This window comes from Coenobita brevimanus, chromosome 28, assembly GCF_032717465.1.
Source record: "Coenobita brevimanus isolate Jiangsu-jjx chromosome 28, ASM3271746v2, whole genome shotgun sequence".
Classification (NCBI taxonomy): domain Eukaryota; kingdom Metazoa; phylum Arthropoda; class Malacostraca; order Decapoda; family Coenobitidae; genus Coenobita; species Coenobita brevimanus.
Window position 1 is genome coordinate 9,799,914 of NC_136981.1, and position 20,067 is coordinate 9,819,980.

The following is a 20,067-nucleotide window of genomic DNA, read 5'->3' on the forward strand; positions in this document are numbered from 1 at the left end:
GGGGCAAATACTCATTTTGCTTTCACTTGGCCTAAAATTGCCAAGAGAGTAACACTAGAATGTGATGTATGTCATGGAGAAACGCTATGAATGTAGATCCGTAATATTCTTTTTTTGCCACTAAGCTACGTGAAATAAGCTGCAGGAGGACGAAAATCTACTCCAAGTTAAGAGTGAAAAAGAGTGGTCAGCCTCTCCTTCTCCGCCGATTGTTATTATACATGTGACGCACAGTTGTCCGCCTCGGGAAGGTCCAAGCCGTCGGTGGGGTAGATTTCGGTAAAGCTGTGTTCGCCGCGGTGATGCAGCTCGTAGGCGTAGACGGGCACCTGGACACGAAGTAAGAAAGACATTACCTTCCTATTTTATATTGATTCTACTCTCTCTCTCTCTCTCTATTCATCTGTCTGTCTGCCTATTTATCTATTGCCAGACTTTTCAATCCCGTAAGAAGTGGCCACAAACAAATCGCCTTCACGTCGCCCTGTCCTTTGTCGTTTGCCTGCCCTCCTTCCAGTTCACATCCCCCTCTCACTTATACCTCTCTCCTACATCCGTCCTTCGCATCCTTGGTCTCCCTCTGCCCCTCTCCCCATCCACCTCACTTACATACACTCTTCTAGTTAGTCTCTCATTCTCCATCCTCTCCACTTTAAATTGGCCTAAAATTGCCATATATCTCCAGTGCTGAGTTGTAGCAGTAGATTAACCCTGGAACACGATGCTAGTCACGAAGAAGTGCTACTGAACTATGGGAAATAATCTGCAGAAGGACTAAACAGTGGGCCAGGTTGCGATGGCTTTGAAGATTTCGTAACACGTTCTTCTTGGCGGTTTATTCTGCTTATTACACCTCAGTATCCTCTTGTATGTTACTGATGCAAAAATTATGTTGATATTAGAGCGATATGAATAATATACAAATGAACGCCGAGGTGTAAAATGCAAAATGAATCGCCGAGGAAGAGTTGCCACGAAATCTCCTGTGCCCCTTAAGATACGAACCTATAGTCTTTGCATTTTAAATTGGCTCAGATTATTTTTTTTTTTAACTCATTTTTCGTATCTCTGGCAGAATATGATACTGCGACCTTATATCCTTTCCATAGCACTTCTTCGTGACTAGTTTCATTTTCTAGTGTTGTATTGCTGCAGTTCAGAATTCAAGATGGGGTGGTGGCAATTTTGAGCCAAGTTAGAGTGAAATGAGAAAAGCTTAATTACAGTGGGTGTATTATAATGGGTGTATTATAGTAGGTGTATTATAGTAGATGTATTATAGTGGGTGTATTATAGTAGGTGTATTATAGTAGGTGTATTATAGTGGGTGTATTATAGTGGGTGTATTATAGTGGGTGTATTATAGTGGGTGTATTATAGTAGGTGTATTATAGTAGATGTATTATAGTAGGCGTATTATAGTGGGTGTATTATAGTGGGTGTATTATAGTAGGTGTATTATAGTGGGTGTATTATAGTGGGTGTATTATAGTGGGTGTATTATAGTAGGTGTATTATAGTAGGTGTATTATAGTGGGTGTATTATAGTAGGTGTATTATAGTGGGTGTATTATAGTGGGTGTATTATAGTGGGTGTATTATAGTGGGTGTATTATAGTAGGTGTATTATAGTAGATGTATTATAGTGGGTGTATTATAGTAGGTGTATTATAGTGGGTGTATTATAGTGGGTGTATTATAGTGGGTGTATTATAGTGGGTGTATTATAGTAGGTGTATTATAGTGGGTGTATTATAGTGGGTGTATTATAGTGGGTGTATTATAGTGAGTGTATTATAGTGGGTGTATTATAGTGGGTGTATTATAGGTGTATTGGCCAGAACGTCCACATATACAGTCACATACAGGCACTGGAGAGGGACGCCTTCACGTGATGGCACTGATATCACCGGGAGGCTCAACTACCTGGCTATGCAGACGCCTCTCATTTACTTCCCTATCCCCCGAAATGCGGATGGTGGGCTGCGAGAGAAGGGGATCTTTAGCCTGCAGTCCACGGGGTTCACATTCAGCTGAGCCTGAGATTGCTGCTACTACTACTACTTCTACTATTAATACTACTACTACTACTACTACTACTACTACTACTACTACTACTACTACTACCAGCATCACCACCACCACCACCACCACCACCACCACCACCACCACCACCACTACTACTACTACTACTACAACTACTACTACTACTACTGCTGTTACCACCACCACCACCACTACTACCACAACTACTACTACTACTACTACTACTACTACCACTACTACTACTACTACAACCATCTCACGTGTAATTCATGCTTTGATTAGGTTGTGGGGTTTGGCAGTTATATGAAAGATGACAGTAAATCCAAGCATTCTTATATACAGGTGAAACTTAAGGATTATGGACATGAGAGAAGAGAAAAGAAAAAGAAAATAAATGAGGAGGAGCACGAGGAGGGAAAGAAGAGGAAAGAGAAGAAGAAAAAGGGAGGAAGAGGAGGAGGAGGAGCAAGAGCAGAAGAAGAAGATGACGAAGAAAAGAAAAGAGGAGAAGAAGAAGGAAAGGAGAGGAATAGAAAAGAAAAGAGGAGGAGAAGAAGAAGAAGAAAAGGAGGAGAAGAAGAAAGGAAAAGAGGAGGAGAAGACGAAGAATGAGGAGGAGGAGGAGGAGGAGAAAAAGACAAAAAGTAAAGAAAAGGAAATGAAGAGAAAATAAGAAGTTGGAGGAGAAAAGAAAAAGAAAACAGATAAAGAACAAAATGAGAGGAAGAAAAAGAAAGGAGGAGAAGGAGACGAAGAAGAGGAAAAGAAAGAAGAAGGAAGATGAGGAGGAAGAGAAGAAGAAAGAAAAGATAAAAATGAAAAATATATATACCTGGTCGCTCATCAACTGCAGCGTCCAGTCTTCATACACCTGGAACTTGGCGTGCGAAAACAGCTGAAAAACACAAACAAACATTAGATTGCCAACAGACCCAAGGGAATGCAAGATGGCCTCCACTCAACTACACCACAATGACGTGCTTCTGTGCCAATTCCATGGACGATTAATGAACGTACACGGACAAAAAGCTCTCAAAATTTCCGTGTTTATATGGTTTGAAGTTTGACTCCATAAATCCCTTCAAAATGTCTAGATAAAAAAGGTGAATAAATACGATATAAATGTGTCTGGCGCTACCGGCTCAAGGAACAGCTGTGCCAAGTTTGAAGCGAATTGCCGAGGAAATAAAGGAATGGCCCCGAATATTTAAAATTATTTGGAAGAAAGACGAAAGAAACGGAGGAAATAGTGTAGCTTTCCACACTATTTATTAATTTATTTGGTTGCTTAGGATAATTGTAACACCTATTCTTCAACGATTTATTTTGAGAAGTATAAACATCAGGTTATACTCTTCTTGGCTTAGTGATCTATCATAATCCTTCTTCCTTGACGATTCATTTTTACAGGGACAAACACTGGGCCTTATTTTCTCGCTGGCTTTATATATTTTGCAACACCTCTTCCTCAGATTTTTTTCTCTTCGTTAGCGTTTAATATCGTGTTGCATGTCACTGATACAAAATATGTTGCCGCTGAAATGCTGTAAGTAATATACGATCGAGTATTTATTTTATTTCAAGAGTTACAGGGAGCAAAATAATGTATGGAGGGAACAGTATCACATGTCGAGCAGCTTTAGAGATTTCGCAACCCCATCTTCCTTAGTGATTTATATTGCAAGTTACACATTTATATTCTCTTGTGTGTTCTTCATATCCTCCTTAAACACCATATACGAGGATATAAATGTCACGCTACGAAGCCTCCTATGCCGAACAGAAAACGGGCATCATACGTATCCGAGTTAGGTTTTGGTTTTGATGCTAGATAAATCGGTATGAAAACCATATAAGTAGCATACAAGAGGACGTTAAGTTGTATTGAGGAAAACTAAACCGCTGAAGAAGATGTGCTACGAAGTCCCTCATATGGCAGTCAGAACACGGGGATCATACAGTACATACCCGAGTTAGGTTATCGTAGTGCTCCCTGTCCAAGTTCAGCCCGCCGACGTAGTAATCGTAGAGATTGGTGGCGGTGTTGATGGGGTCTTCGTCAGGGTACAAGGCCAGGCTGATGGGCCCGTAGTGTGTGAAGTTGGTCAGTAGCTTGTCGACCAGGGACGGGAAGGCAAACATCGCTGGTGAGGGTGAAAGGAATTATACTCTTCTTCAGTCTGACTTGGTCTAAAATTGCCATGTCTCCATCTTGAATACTGAGATGTAACAATACTTCAGCACTAGAATGCGGTGACAGCTGCGATGAAGTGCCACAGAAAGGATGAAGAGCCGTTTTTTTTTTTTTTTCCACAGGGCTACTTGAAATTAGCTGCATCGACATCTATATCATCTAATCCTGTGTTGCCCCATGAGAGGCCTAAGAGCCCGGGGCTAGGCAAGTCGGTCCTGACATTTAAGATTGGAGTGACCGGCCTCACTCATCCCTGAGTGGTATTACGTGAGCAATAAATCCAAACCATCTCTTAGATATAAACCTACACAGGCTCAATCTCACTGGAGCGCCCTAATTACCCACTAAACCACCAGGCACCATAAGTTGGTTATATGGTTACCACCCAGCGTAGTAAATAGTTTCCCGGTGTACTGGAAACAATTTGGCATGTCGCTTAGTGTAGGGTCAGCCATAGACACAAGGAAGAGGAGAGAATGAAGGAAAGTAAGTCGGAATTGGAAGGAAGAGAGGAAGGGGCAGTCACCCGAGAGCAGCACTACTGTACACCGACTGAGTCAAATAAGAGCTGAATATAACAACACATTGTTCTGCTTATTATATATTGTCAGGTAACATTCACGCAGTCTATCTGTATATCTGCCTGTTTATCTATCCATGAGTCCATCTATTTGTCTTATCTGTCGATATCTACCTGTATCTGTCTATAGTCAGATACCTTAGTCCCATAAGGGTTGGCCACAAACAAATCACCCTCATGTCGCCCTGTCTCCTGGCTTTCTCTGCCCTTCCTCCGACTTACACCTCCCTTTCTCATATACCTCCCCACTTCATCCCTCCAACTAAGGAAATAAATTCAGTAAATAGATTTTTAAAAAGCAACAGAGTGCATACGAGTCGACTCCACGGCCCCTTCGTCCCTGTTGACTCCCATGATGGTAGGCACGTGGTGGTAGCGGCCCTCCTGGAGCAGCCTTGCGGGATGGTCAGGGACGTAAACACCGTCCACACGAGGGGCGAAGTACATGGGCTGCAAATTCCACTCCTGGGAGGGAAAAATCAGAATTGGTTTGCAGTTTTACGTGTATTTACGGACCGACCATAATACAGATCAACGTAACTGAATGTGAACTAGTCTAACCAAACACACCAAGCTATACTATACTCTGTTTACTCTGACGTGGCCTAAAACTGTCATCTCTCCATTTTCAGTGCTCAGCTGCAACGATAGAGTAACACTGGAATATGTTGCTGGTCATGGAGAACTACAACGGAAAGAATGTAGAGCCATAGTACTGTCTTTTTTTCTGCCATTGAGCTACATGAAATAAGCTGCAAAGGGACAAAAATCAGGGCCAGGTTAATGCAAACACAGTATAACCAACCTTAACATCAACCTAACTCCTGGGAAGTGAAATCCGTGTTGTTTTTGGCTGGGAAAGAAAATCCAATTTGTTTTGCACTTTCAAGCAGCATTGGAGCTTTGTAGTGCCTTTTCCTATGCTTCGTATTTTGTCTATTATATACAAACATTCTCTAGTGTGGTATTTATTTCATTAGATTGATTACTAGCATACAAGATGATACTGAGGTGTAATGTGTAGAATAAATTGTTACAGGAGAGGTGCTATGAATTCAAGCTACTTACAATAAAACCCTCTGACACAGACCAACCAAATCTTACCAAACTCAGACTAACGCAACCTAACTTAACCCAGATCGACTAAACTCAACCTAGTGTACCGCTGACCAACCGAGCCTAAGCCAGCACAGACCAGACTAACCCAACACAGACCAACCTGACCTGACCCGCCCTAACCTAACACAGACCAGCCTAATTTAAGCGATGATAGACCAGCCTGACCTACTCCCCTGACCCCCAGCAGCGCCCCCTTCACCTACTAACAGTGAACGTCCAAAACTCCGCGTCCAGGAGGTGTTGGTTCTTCCCCTGCAGACACTCCACTAGGGCATCACTGGGCTCCGTCGGGCAGTTCAACCTGGTGGGGAGAGAGAGAGAGAGAGAGAGAGAGAGAATGTATACTATCTAATCGCTCTTCACGTGTATACTGTTTATATTATACGCCACAAAAATATCACGGAAAATGTAAAGGCAGCAAATATAAACTGGTAAACAAGATACGGCCCTAAGTGGCATTGTAGGCTTCGTAACACCTTCCTCTTAGCGATTCATTATGCCTGCTGCACCTTTGATATTCACAACCAATAACCACCATACGAAAGCCATCATTAGGGTCAAAATCACATGATAAGGGATTTCCGAACGTGATTTTTTTTTTCAATAATTTGTTTTTTGTACGTACTGTAGAAAAAAAAAATAAGAGGGGAGGATGGACCTTTTTGTTAGCGATTTATTTTCACTATTACCCCAATATTATTTTGTATGTTATCTATATCATTTTAATACCAAAAGTAAGGAAGTTTCTTCACACCTCCTCTGTGATTTACTTTCCTTATGGCTCAGTCTGCCGGTGTGGTCGTGGGTTTGCCAGTGGGGGTAGGAAATTAAGATATGAAGCAGGATAGACATTGATAAAGCAGATAGAGCCGTCCCCACAACACACGAGAAATTATCCAAGGAAGTGAAAGAGAAGCGCTATATATGAAACATCCTGTATATCACTGAGGCTCCTAACACCCTTTTCTTGGTGACTTATTTAGCATATACACCCAGACGCTCTCCTGTGTTTATTTATACCGTTTTAAAAGCAACATACAGTACACCTTACGTATATTAAGGGAAGAGATGCTCTGTTTATGCCCAGATTCTAAGCTGTCTTTCTATCTGTCTGTCTATTTTTCTGCCTGTCTATCTGTCTGTCTGTTTGTCTATCTGTCTGTTTGTCTGTCTCTCTGTCCGTCTATCTGCCTACCTATCTATCTACTTAAAGCCAGAATCATTAATCCCGGAAGATGTGGTCACAAACAAATCGCCTCTATGCCACCCTGTCCTATCTCCAACTCACACCACCCTCACTCATACACCTCTCCACCTCACCCCTCCAGATCATCCTTGGCTTCCCTGTCCCCCTTCCCTTCCCTAGATCAAATTGCTAAAGAAAAAGTGTTACGAAATCTCCAAAGCCACTTAGCACAGGATCCTTATGTCCAGTAAAGTTTGTCAGTCCAGACCTTCACCTCTGAGTCGTCACAGCACAATAAACATGAAAAACAAATAGAATAATAAAGTTTAAAGGCAGTTTATTGTAGTCAAAAAGTGTGTTGTTTTTCGTATTGTGTTACTTAATATTTTATAACTTTGAGGGGACATAAAAATTCAAATATTCACTCTAGGTTTGAAAATAATTGGTAGTTGTATGCGTGAGGGTGAAGCCATAAACAACAGTATAAACAACAAAAGTATAAACAAAATAAGCGTATAAACAAAAGTGTAAACGAAACAAATGTATAAGCAACACAAAAATATAAGTGGTAATCTTTGACAAAACTTTGGCTACAGAAAGTTCGTGACATCCGCGGCCTTACCTCTCAGCTATCGTCTGTGCCGTCCATAGAAAGTCTCTGCCCTGGGACCAAGGGATAATACCCGTGCCGCTTTCCATGATGGCACCGCTGAACAGACCTGAGCAAAAATGAATAAGTATGAGAGAGAGAGAGAGAGAGAGAGAGAGAGAGAGAGAGAGAGAGAGGGATGAATAGACTTAGACTTGTATCCTCAGTTTTGGTATAATTCTAGCTGCTTTTCATGACCAGCATATTTCGGTGCATGACAACCCTCCTGAGAGGGGAGGGGGTGAGAATACTTGCCCAGTATCCCTGCTTGTTGTATGAGGTGAATGAAAGGGTCCTTTTGTCTCCAGTCTCTCTCTCCTTGTTGTCCTTTTCATCTCTTCTGTCCACACTCTTGTCCTAATATATCCACATTTCTTCCGGCCTTTCTTTTCCCTCTGCTCCTGTCACGCTGGACATTCTCCTTCATGGTGCGGATAGTTTACAGACCTCCCATTGATGTCGACCTTTCCTCCCATCCTGGAAGGGTTAAGCCCTCCGAATCTGTCCATGCCAACCCTGTCAACGCCGACTGTATCGATGCCGAATCTATCGACGCCACAGACTGTACCAACTTTGACTTTGCCACCACCGACTCTGTCAGCGCTGAATTCCAACGCTGACTTTGTCAGTGCCGACTGTCAACACCGAATCTGTCAACGCTGACTGCCAACGCCGACTCTATCAACACCGCTTCTTTCAGCGCCGACTCTATCAACACCAGCTTTATCGATGCCTACACTACCACCGCCTTATCAATCAGTGCCAACCCTATCACCATCGCCTGTGCCGACGCCTTATTTGTCAACACCGACTTAATGCCATACAGCCATTTCCTGGCTCCGTACAAGTTCTTTATCAATCCTTCCTTCGGTATGTGGCAAGTTAACATTCTCGTGTGCGTTATTTATGTAATATATGTCAGTATTAAAAAGACATACTCGTAAATAGCATCACAAAGATTGCTGAGCTGCAATATTCACTATAAATTCCCAAGACAAAGGCGTTACTAAGTCTCGTAAGCTGGCGAGAATACAGCTCCAGGGCAAGCAATTTCCTTGGTGAGGGAAGCTCCCTGACACCTTTTCCTATGCGATTTATATAAATATTTTATGTGTCCGACTCTGGGCATAGGCTTCACAGCCTGCTCCCAAGGCCCAGCAGTTCTCCTGCATACCATACATCTACACATGTCATCACTTCGGCGCTAACACCCACCGTCCATACTGAACACATGCTAGGGCTATCTCATACATGACTGGTGTCCTGGTATTAGCGGCGGTACTTTAACGACATGTCGGCTGGTCTTATGGTAGATCAGTAAAGTCTGCTTTTTATGAAATTCAAATCCTTACTCTGTTTCCTGCCCCAGCGAGGATTAGGACCTGGGTCCATTGGGACTGCAGGCCACCTCTTTACCGATTCAGCCACCGCCTCACTGTACTATTATATGTTACGTGGTTCTTTCCAGTATTGCCATACTCTGAACAGATAACGTACAGAACGACTTTAAGGAAGGAATTGTATAAAGTTTGGGTCGTATTCTAAGTGAGTTTGCATATTACACCTTAACCTCCTCGCATGTATTTTCGACGCAGACTAGGTTGATGTTATAAAGATGATGAGCTGTACACAAGAGGATGTCATGGAATACTGTGCAAAATAAATCGAAAAGGAAGATGTGTTACGAAGCCTCCAATGCCACTTAAAATATGAGACTTAAAAATTAAAGAAAATTGGTCAGAGGTTGTGCTTCTGTGCCTAAATACCGTTCCCTCTCTCTCTCTCTCTCTCTCTCTCTCTCTCTCTCTCTCTCTCTCGATGCGGTGATTTTTGTCTGGATTAGGTTCGTATTGGCACTGGAGATTTCGTTACACCTCTTCCTTAGCGATTTAATCTGCACGTTACCCCTCAGTATCCTGGTGTATTTTGTTGATGGAAAGTATCGCAATGTTAACCCGATTTCAAAGGTATAAATGACAATGCTACGGTGTCATATGGAAAATAAATCGCTAAGGAATTGGTGCAACGAAGCCCCCCATGTCACGTATAGTTACCGAGTGTGCTACGGGGATGGCTCAGTCTGCTGATGTGGGCGCGCAGACAATACTTATAAACCACGTAATCGATAGACGTAAAGGAACAGACTCTATCATCTGTTCTGTTTAATTAGGTGGAAAGGATGGAGAGAGACTAACAAGGAGAGTGTATGAGTGAGGTGGAGTTAGGAAGTACGAGAGGAAGACCGAGGATGAGGTGGAGGGATGGAGTGAACAGGTATAGGAAAGACGGGGTGTGTGAGCTGGGGAGGAGGGCAATGAAATGGCAGGGGACAGGACAAGAAGGCGATTTGTTTGTGGCCACCCCGTATGGGATTAACGCATGTGGCTATAGATAGATAGATAGATAGCAAATTTACCAACTCTCCATCTTGAATGCTGAACTGTAGCGATAAAGTCATGCTAAAATATGGTGCTGGTCACGAAGAAGTGCTATGGAGAGGAGGTAGAGCCGTAGTATGGGTTGTCTTTGTCTGCCACTCGACTACATGAAATAAGCTGCACAAGGATGAATATTTCGGTCAAGTTACGGTGAATGGATAGTGGAAAATGATGCAAGGTAGGCGCGGGTAATTCTGATGGCCGTACCCGCAACACACGAGGACTGAGATGCGCAGTACTGGATGGCACATGTATAACGCTTCTGTTCTACTTGTGTGTTGCGGGTACGGCTCAGTCAATGCTAACAATGAATAGCCTGATTATTTCTTCCTTTCCTACTCCCATTGCCACCTACGCCCACACCAGCAGATTGAGCCGTTCCCACAACACCTAAAATACCCTTCAGGTGGGTTTGTGGTGGAGCGCTGTTTACGGGCAGTGTGTATTGTTGAGGATGGTGATATATACGCCCACACCACCAGACTGAGCCGTTGTCCTTGTATATGAAGCAGTGTGTATTATTGAAGGTGATAGTATATACGCCCACACCAGCAGAATGAGCCGTTCCCACAACACAGACCACCCCCAGACCCACCTGCCGCCGAGGGTGCCATCATCTGGTAGTGGATGGAGATGGCGCCAGCACTCTCACCAAACACCGTGATTCTGTGGGAGGGGCGGGGTTTTTAAGATTTCCTAACATATTTTCCTTTGCGATTTATTCTGCACCCTCATTTCCCTGCTGTAATCACCTTCTTCATTACTGACGCAAAATTGAAAAAGATCATTGAAAAGGATGTAAAGATGTCATGGGCATAATAGATCGCAAAGATAGAGGAGCTAAGAAGCCTGCAATGCCACTTATAATATGGGAAGGCTTCGTAGCGCCTTTTCCTTAGCGATTCATGTTGCTTCTCACACCTTAACATTGTCTTCTGTGTTGTTTATATTGTTCTGGTGTCGACATGGTTTGCATCAGTAACATACAGGAGGATACTGAAGAGCAATGTTCAGAATAAATGGCTAAGGAAAATGTGTTACGACAAGACTCTCCGTCCTGTGTGAGCCAGGTAGACCTGTAATAATACTGTTAGATGAAAACTTGACTATTATGTATCCATCCTGTATGACTGGCAATGCTGGCTGAGTGACGTGTGCACTCAAGTTGTGACTCTAAACAACTTTTATTTATAACTTTTCCTTCTACTCTTAATTCTTACTGAGATTTGAGTTTTCGACACAGACAGACACACAAAACATTTCATACAAAAATAATGACCATCGACTTCGTCCACCTGACTCAAAATCTCCTCACCTCCCTATGAGGAACAGAATAGAAAATGAGGACGAGAGAGAAGAAACATGACGAAACAAAAACGTTAGGAGGAGACGAAGAAGAAGAAGAAAGAAGAAGAAGAGGAGGAGGAGGAGGAGGAGGAGGAGAAAGACAAGCAAAAGGAGGAGGAGGTAATGATGATGATGATGATGACGAAGAAGAAAGAAGAGGAGGGGGTTAAGAAGAAAAAGAAAGGAAGAAGAAGAAGAAGAAGAAATATGAAGAAGAGGATAGGAAGAAAATGCAAAGAGAGAAGAGTAGAAGGAGGAGGGAAAGAAGAGAGGGAGGGAACGGGAGAAAGAGGGTCTGATGAAAGCGACGGACATGCCATGGGTGTTAGGTAGATGCAGTGAAATATACGGTAAAATAATATGTAGTGAAATATTACCAAGTCTGTATGTGTGTGTGTGTGTGTGTGTGTGTGTGTGTGTGTGTGTGTGTGTGTGTGTGTGCCCTTCCCACCTGTCCACATCCCCGCCAAACGCCGCAATGTTGCTGTTAATCCACTGGAGGGCGAGCGTCTGGTCCTTGAGTCCTTGGTTGCCGGGCGCTGCATCGTCTTCCGTCGACAGGAACCCTTGGGGGAGACGGCAGCGTGTGAGGTGGTTAGTATATACAGATGGGTAGATAGATCGACATAGATTGGCAGATAAAGTAGATAGGTAGATAGACAGACAGACAAATAGATAGATAGATAGACTGGCATAGATAGGTCGATAACTAGATACATGAGAAGACAAATGGCTAGGTAAATAAATGTAGATAAACAAGCTGGTAGGTGGCGATGGCCAGCTCTAAGTGCGCCACTGTGGTTCAACCTGTATACACAAAGGAAGACCCTTATCTGGTTAGAGTCTAAAAATACCATCTCTCGCCTCTCTTTGGACACAGAGTAAACCACCCAGACAACAAAAATAACTCGATACTTGCATAAACAATAAACATCAAAAAATGTGAAAAAATTCATATTTTTTTATGAAACCTCCTATATAATGTACTGATTTGGTTCATAATAAGCATATCTTGTTATTTCAAACCATATCAGCACCACTACATTTTTTTTTTGGGGGGGGATTAAAATATGGATATTTCTTAGTGTGTTGTTTTTTCATTCTGCTTGGTTTTCACCAGAGTGAATGCAGTCGTTCTGCGAAATTTTTCGTGCTTCATTGCGAAGCACATGATGGGTTTAGGAAGCTAATAATTGCATTGACAGGTGCGCCGGACGTTTCTCTTCAGTTTGGTAAAAAAAAAAAAAAAAAAAAAAAAAAAAAAAAAAACGATATTCGGAATTTGAAAAAAAATTACAAATGGTGCCGGGCCCTATCAATTTTCGAACCCATGGCCACGGAGGGGCTAAACAGGCTGTTGCAAGGCAGCGAGTAGTTACCTAGCAACCAAAACCTTGCGGACAGAGCTAGGTCATAGGCTGGTCATTGCGACCGGGTTTGGTCTGATTCAGATAATTCTGTGGGGTAGAAGTGCCTGCCGTAATTAAACGAGATTGCTAGGGACGCTGAGACCAATCTGCGCAGGGTTGCCACTCAAAAACTAGAGGAGAGAGGGGAAAAATGGATGGCACACTTCTGATAGGGAATGACTTCAAGATTACGCCTAAAGAAGTCAGAGGTTTCTACTCCCATTGATAATGCTTCTACAGCTCAAAACGTGAAAAGTATGAAAAAGGGTTTTTTCGGCCGTTGCTAGGCAACGAGTAGTTGCCTAGCAACCAAAACCTTGCGTACATAAGTAGGTCATAGGCTGGTAATATGCATCCAAGTTTGGTGTGAGTCGGTTAATTCTGAAGGGTAGAAGTGCCTGCCATAATTAAGCACGAATACAAGACCACAAGAAAGAACGAAAGAAAACACGACTAGCAATAAGGGCAGCATGGAGCTGGCCAATAGGCAAACAGATAAACAGAAAATGGCATATAAAACAAGCATAGAAATTTAAACTATACCTTGGAAGAGTGAATGGATGTCAAGCATTGTAGGTGGCATTGGAGGCCTCGTAGCACTTCTTTAGCGATTTATTCAGTATTATGCACGTGTGACAGTTTGCATCAGTAACACAGAAGGGTATACTGAGGTACAAAGTAAAGCGTGGAGAGAGAGAGAGAGAGAGAGAGAGAGAAAGAGACAGACAGACAGACAGACAGAGACAGAGGAAAGGAGCCCGGGGAGTATTTCATTGCTGATAATACAACACTACTTCTTCGAGACTAACATATGTGGTTTGGCAATGGGGTGACAATGAGGAATAAGAGACTGAATAGGAGAGTTTATGAGACCCAGGTGGAGAAGAGGGAGACCAAGGATGAGGTGAAGGGAAGGGGTGGAGAGGTATATAAATGAAGGTGGCGTGACCTGGAGGGAGGGCAGCCTACTGACTGAGGTAAGAGTTACAAGCAGTCAATTTATTTATGGCCTACTCTCCCAGGATTAAAGTATCTGGGTAAAGAGACAGATTGATCAGATACACAGGAATACAAAGAGACAGACAGACAGGCCAAATATGTAGACAGATAAAGACAGATAGGTCAGATAAATAGGCAGATACGGTAGATAAAGAGACAGATAGATGGGTCAGATAAACTGGCAGAGAGATAAACAGACAGACAGGTAGGAAGCGGTGTCAGTGCTCGTAAATCTTCTATGACCTACAACACAACACAGTACTAACCCAGTCAATCTTCTATGCCATACAACACAATACAGTACTAACCCAGTAAACCTTGTATGACACAACACAATACAGTACTAACCCAGTAAACCTTGTATGACACAACACAATACAGTACTAACCCAGTAAATCTTCTATACCACACAACACTATACAGTACTAACCCAGTAAATCTTCTATACCACACAACACAATACAGTACTAACCCAGTAAACCTTGTATGCCACAACACAATACAGTACTAACCCAGTAAACCTTGTATACCACAACACAATACAGTACTAACCCAGTAAATCTTCTATGCCACAACACAATACAGTACTAACCCAGTAAATCTTCTATGCCACACAACACAATACAGTACTAACCCAGTCAATCTTCTATGCCACACAACACAATACAGTACTAACCCAGTCAATCTTCTATGCCGTACATCACAACACAGTATTAACCCAGTCAATCTTCTATGCTACACAACACAATACAGTACTAACCCAGCACACCGAGGCGGTACTGGAGCATCACCGCTATGACGCCCCTCGCCACCAGCTCCTGGAACCCGTGATAAAGCTCTGAACCGCCCGTAAAGAAGTACCCGCCGTGGATGAACACCATCACGGGCAGGGGATCTGGCGTGCTGAGAGCGTCCTGTAAGGGGTCGTGTGTGTGTGTACAGTAAGGGATCCTGTAGTAGTTCTCCCACGTTAATATGACACAGATTCTCGTCCTGTTGTTACTTTTTCACAAGCCTCAGTGGACGAAAACTGCTACTCTAAGGCTCCACTTCCTTTCCATACCACTTCTTCTGACTAGCATTACATTTTAATATTAGTGTATTATTACAACTCAGCATTGAAGATAGAGATGGTAATTTTAGGCCAAGGTACAAGAAAAACTGGTATAAATTTTTTCTCTTACTGTGTTCAGGGCAACTAATTTTTCATCAACATAGCCAATACTTAGGCTTAAAATAATAATTCTCCCTAACAGTCAACTATTATATGTCAATTGTTCTCTACAATATACAAGTTATCATAACGACTGTCCGTCACCAACCTGTCCTACTTTTACGATTAGCGAGTCTATTGGTCATGATATGTGATTAATAAAAGGATTATTTTTTTTTTTTTTTACTATGATTACCTGTCCCCGCCCCGGAGGGGCTCGGGGACGGGTATTGTTTTCACTCGGTTTGTCTGTTTGTTTGTTTGTCTGTCTATCTGTCTGTCTGTCTGTCTGTTAACAACTTACGCGAAAAATACCGGTGCGATTTTGACTAAAATTACAGGGATGCTGGGCTATGACCTGATCACCTGATTAAATATTAGGCCAAATTGGGCCAAGACCCAATCAATAGACCCCAAAAAAATGTAAAAAAAAAAGGGGGGGGGGACTGGTAAAAATCGTTTTTGCCATAACTCCTTTCAAATTCGTCACATCGACATGAAACCAAAATCTAATGATGCATCTTTCAGATTTGCATCCTATAACATACCTCATTACATCAGAGGGATCACCAAGTTAGCGGTAGGGGGGTCAGTGTCCGGTGGGTCGGGCCTAAAATTTCAGATGGGCGTCAAACTGCCAGTTTTCACCAAATTTACTCCAAATTTGATATGTGACATCTTTGACTAGTTATCCTGTTGTGTTTATACGTCAGCACTAAAATGACTGCCGGGGACTGGTTTGCTGTGCCTTGACACCGCTTCTTGTTTTGCTGTGAAGGTTTTGACAGTGGCTCAGGCGTGGTGGGGGCGTCCTGTGAGGCATAGGTAGCTTAGTTTTGCTCATTTACCTTATCTGTTTACTTATGTTTCGTCATGCACATCAGAATTAGGGACTCGCCACGCTTATTTCCGAAGTAGGCCGTACTATAATTGGCATAGAAGACCGTAGTGCCTTTTTGTTAGCGATTCATCTTGCATATTACAGCTAAACATTGCCTTGCGTGTGATTTATGTTGTCTAAATACCAACCTGTTTCGCATTAACACCTCTTCCTTACTGATTTACTTCTGATTCTGCTCCGTTACTATATTTTTGTGTGTTATTCATGCAGTCTGTGTCGATATGGAAAAGACATGAGAAGCAAACCGGGGGATATTAATGAATTGTTTGGAAAATAAATCGTCAAGGAAGAGGTGTTAGGGAGCCACTTTATCCGAGGAGAATACGGGCCCACCTGCAGACTGCATTAAAAGCCATATTCTGACGCATAATCTCTCTCTCTCTCTCTCTCTCTCTCTCAGCGTCAGAATATGGGCCGTATTTTAGGTGGTGTGGCAGGACTTGAAACACCTCTTCCTTAGCGATTTATTTTATCCGCTGCTTCGTCACATTCACTCTCAGTTACCTGGTTTTAATATCGACTCGAGTTCCAGCAATAACCTACAAAATGTTAGATGTAATATGCAGGAAAAAATCGCTAACGAGGAAGTGTACAGGAAGTTTGAATTATAAAGAGTAATATTTGAGATGGCGTAGGGTGAATCGTGTCATCTCTTCCTCGGCGGTTTATTTCACGTATCAGACATTTTCTTATCTATGTCACTGATACAAGCTGTGCCGGTAAAACGATGCAAGAATGTTAAAATGTTGTGTGCAAGATGAATCGCAAAGGAATAGGTGCTACGAAGCGTCCTGTACCACTTACAATATGAGCAAAAGAAACAATACACGTGGACTAACCTCCGGGGTGTAGATGTTGAGGAAAAGGCAGTCCTCGGTTCCTTGTAGCCGCTGGTCACATGAGGGCGGCAGCTGAGAGGCGTCCAGCTCACCCTCCCACGGATCAACTGGCTGCGGGTCCTGCCAGGCGAGGTGTCAGCAGTAATTTCACCTTAACTTTGTGATGATTTCCCGCCCTTTTGCAGCTTAATTCCCGCAGATCAGTGACAGAATAAGACAAGACTACAGCTATACGTCACTTTCATGGCACTGCTTCGTGACTAGCATCATATTCTTGTTACAGCACAGCATTCAAGATGGGGAGATGCTATTTTTACGCCTATGTCAATTTTCCCTTAACTTAGACCATATTTTCGTCCTTTTGTAGGATATTTCACGAAGTTCAGTGGCAGAATAAGACAATACTAGGGCTCTACATCCTTTCCATGGCACTTATTCATGACTAGCACGATGCATAGTGTTAATCTTACGCCTAGTTAAAGTGAGCAGAGTATAGGAGAGTTGCCAGAACAGGGGGCGGTGTAGGTTTGTTTTTTTACTTGACGGAACTGCCCCACTTTTTTTACTGTAACTTGAATATTAAATCATAGTTGTATATAAATTCAGTGAGTCTCAGTTATGGAGTAGGTATGAGTCTCCTTGGTTACTATTCTCATTTTACCCCAGCTTGGAATAAAACTGTTATCTATACATCTTGAAAGTTGAACAGTAGGAAAATAATAGCACTGGAATATGAGGCTAGTCACGAAGAAGTGCTATGGAAAGGATGTAGAGCCATAGCATTGTCTTTTTCTCCCACTAAGCTACGCGAAATAAGCTGGAAAATGATGAAAGTTAGGCAAGTTAAGGTGAACGAATTACAAGCCTCATAGTTTCAGACAGATCGAAGAAAAGTTAAAGGAATCTACGGCATATAAAAGTATTGGAAGAAGTGAATGACCTCTGGAAGATAACTCAGTACTTTCTTAAATCACTGTATACGTCACTCACCAATACACGCCCGACAGGAAGTTATTCAGGATGCTATGTTGGACACTACTGTATGTTGATATGATACCTAATTTTTCAATATTACAGGTTATAGATCGTACTCTAAATGGCACTGAAGACGTAACACTTCTTCCTTGGGGATTTATTTTGCATATTACACATTTACTTTCCCTTAAATGTACTTTGTATCCACTTCAGTATCGACAGAATATGTATTAGTAATATGGAAAACGATACTGAGACGCAGAATATATAATTTTGGATGAGATGTTATACAATTTCCAAAACCACTCAGATTACGCTCCTATGTCGCAAATATACGAACCTTGAATCGTAAAGGTCCAACGGGTGGGCGAGCGTAGGGGATGCTGAGGAACTCGAGGTAGATGCGGTCGAAGGCAGTGGTGTTGAGGCCGCGGATCAAACCTTCATTCACCTGCACCAACGGCCTGTCCTGACCCGCACACAACGCCACACAGGTCAACAGCCACACCCACACCCGCACTGCAACACAACGCCCGATGGTAATACAGTAACAGGATCAGTAGCAGACATTACGTTTTGTTTAGACTAGCTCAGGGTTCCCAAACTTGGACATTTCAGGAAGGGAATTCATAGATGAAGCCAAAATAGTAAGTCTGCCTTTTTGATGCTTAGTGTGTGTTATAGATTTGATATATTTTGTGATCATTTTTTTTTCTTAATTTGTGGTTTTTCAAAGTAAGGTCAGAGTTTTGGTCTTAAATCATTATCATGATACATAAAAATACAAATATTGTGAAATATTTCCAAAACTTTTGCAAAAAATCTCCAAAATACAGCTACATTTCTTGCTGTTACATGTTAAAAGGTACCTCTAAATGTAGACAAATAACACGGGAATATACAGGTATTTAAAATAACTCCCAGCTGAACACAAACAATGTGTATAACATTATAACATGATAGTATTCTTCCCAAGGCTGCCTTACGAATGTCCAGCCTGGGCGTCACCGCTTACAGCTACACAGACGCAGGTGTAAGAAGTGTACAAAAAAGGCGTGCAAAATAATCCTCGGCCACACACATACACTGCTTTCCAACATGACTCAGCCACACTTGAAATTTCCATCTTTGAGGCCGTCCTTAAAAAACATACCACAAACTTCGACCTCAGATTCCTCACTCACGCTCATTTTCGCCCCCTCCACCACACCCACACCAAACCACATCATAAAACCCACAAAAACCCGGACAGACAGATATAAAAACAATTCCATACCGTACACAGTGAATTATGATAAACGACCAATGAGAGTATAAACAAGAGAACTCAGGTACTAGTGCTTCAGACCCTGCCGTCTAGATAATCATTAAGTCTGGTTTACAATAAGGTAGTGATAATCAGTTCGCTGATTCTCCACAATTTGCTGATATGCGCTATTGCTTTATAATATGGCTATACTGCTATATGTGTTAAATGCCTTAATATTTTTGCAATGTCTTTTCATCAAATGTTAGTGGAACAGAATTATGTCATGCTAAACACAATATCTTCAGTAATACGTACGAGTATTTTGCACATTCATAATATACGGGTACAACAGTACTAAGTGATATGCAGTCAGGACGATGTAATGATATTGGCTATAATGACATGCTATTGTCACTGGCTATGCCACCCACCACATGTGTGAAGGAAGTAGCGAAAGGCAATGGCAAGAATTACATAATAATAACAGTAGTTTTATATATATATATATATATATATATATATATATATATATATATATATATATACATAGAGAGAGAGAGAGAGAGAGAGAGAGAGAGACTGTAGATATAAATATATATGTATAGAGAGAGAGAAAGAGATATGATACGGTATGATGGCCCTGGCTCTAATTACTTATGACACTGGCTTTACCACCAACCACATAAGTAAGCATAATGAAGAAACGATAGTTGTGTGATATACAATGAACTGGATATACTGGCAATGTATGATAAGATACATCAGTCCTTTGTTGTATAATAAACATTTCCTATATGATTATTCGCTGCAGTGCCGTCATAACATGGTGTGTACTGAGTCCGTGTAATAATCAGATGTGAAAATATTACCATTGATTCGTATAGGACGACTAAAACTGAATTATTATCGTGTATTATGGTATG

At 42.1% G+C, this 20,067-nt stretch overlaps 1 protein-coding gene across 1 annotated transcript in view; it reads right to left on the minus strand.

Moving 5' to 3' along the window:
* Positions 1 to 20,067, minus strand: part of LOC145394682 (cocaine esterase-like) — a 38,728-nt gene that overhangs the window by 3,634 nt on the left and 15,027 nt on the right. Inside the window, exons 3-13 of the mRNA XM_080268458.1 lie at positions 18,236 to 18,414; positions 16,921 to 17,040; positions 14,728 to 14,881; positions 12,011 to 12,125; positions 10,808 to 10,878; positions 7,748 to 7,844; positions 6,147 to 6,240; positions 5,135 to 5,285; positions 4,015 to 4,190; positions 2,879 to 2,941; positions 233 to 329 (exon numbers count right to left, since the gene is read on the minus strand). Coding sequence (XP_080124584.1) covers positions 233 to 329; positions 2,879 to 2,941; positions 4,015 to 4,190; positions 5,135 to 5,285; positions 6,147 to 6,240; positions 7,748 to 7,844; positions 10,808 to 10,878; positions 12,011 to 12,125; positions 14,728 to 14,881; positions 16,921 to 17,040; positions 18,236 to 18,414 — 1,317 coding nt within the window. The remainder of the gene's footprint in view (positions 1 to 232; positions 330 to 2,878; positions 2,942 to 4,014; positions 4,191 to 5,134; positions 5,286 to 6,146; positions 6,241 to 7,747; positions 7,845 to 10,807; positions 10,879 to 12,010; positions 12,126 to 14,727; positions 14,882 to 16,920; positions 17,041 to 18,235; positions 18,415 to 20,067) is intronic.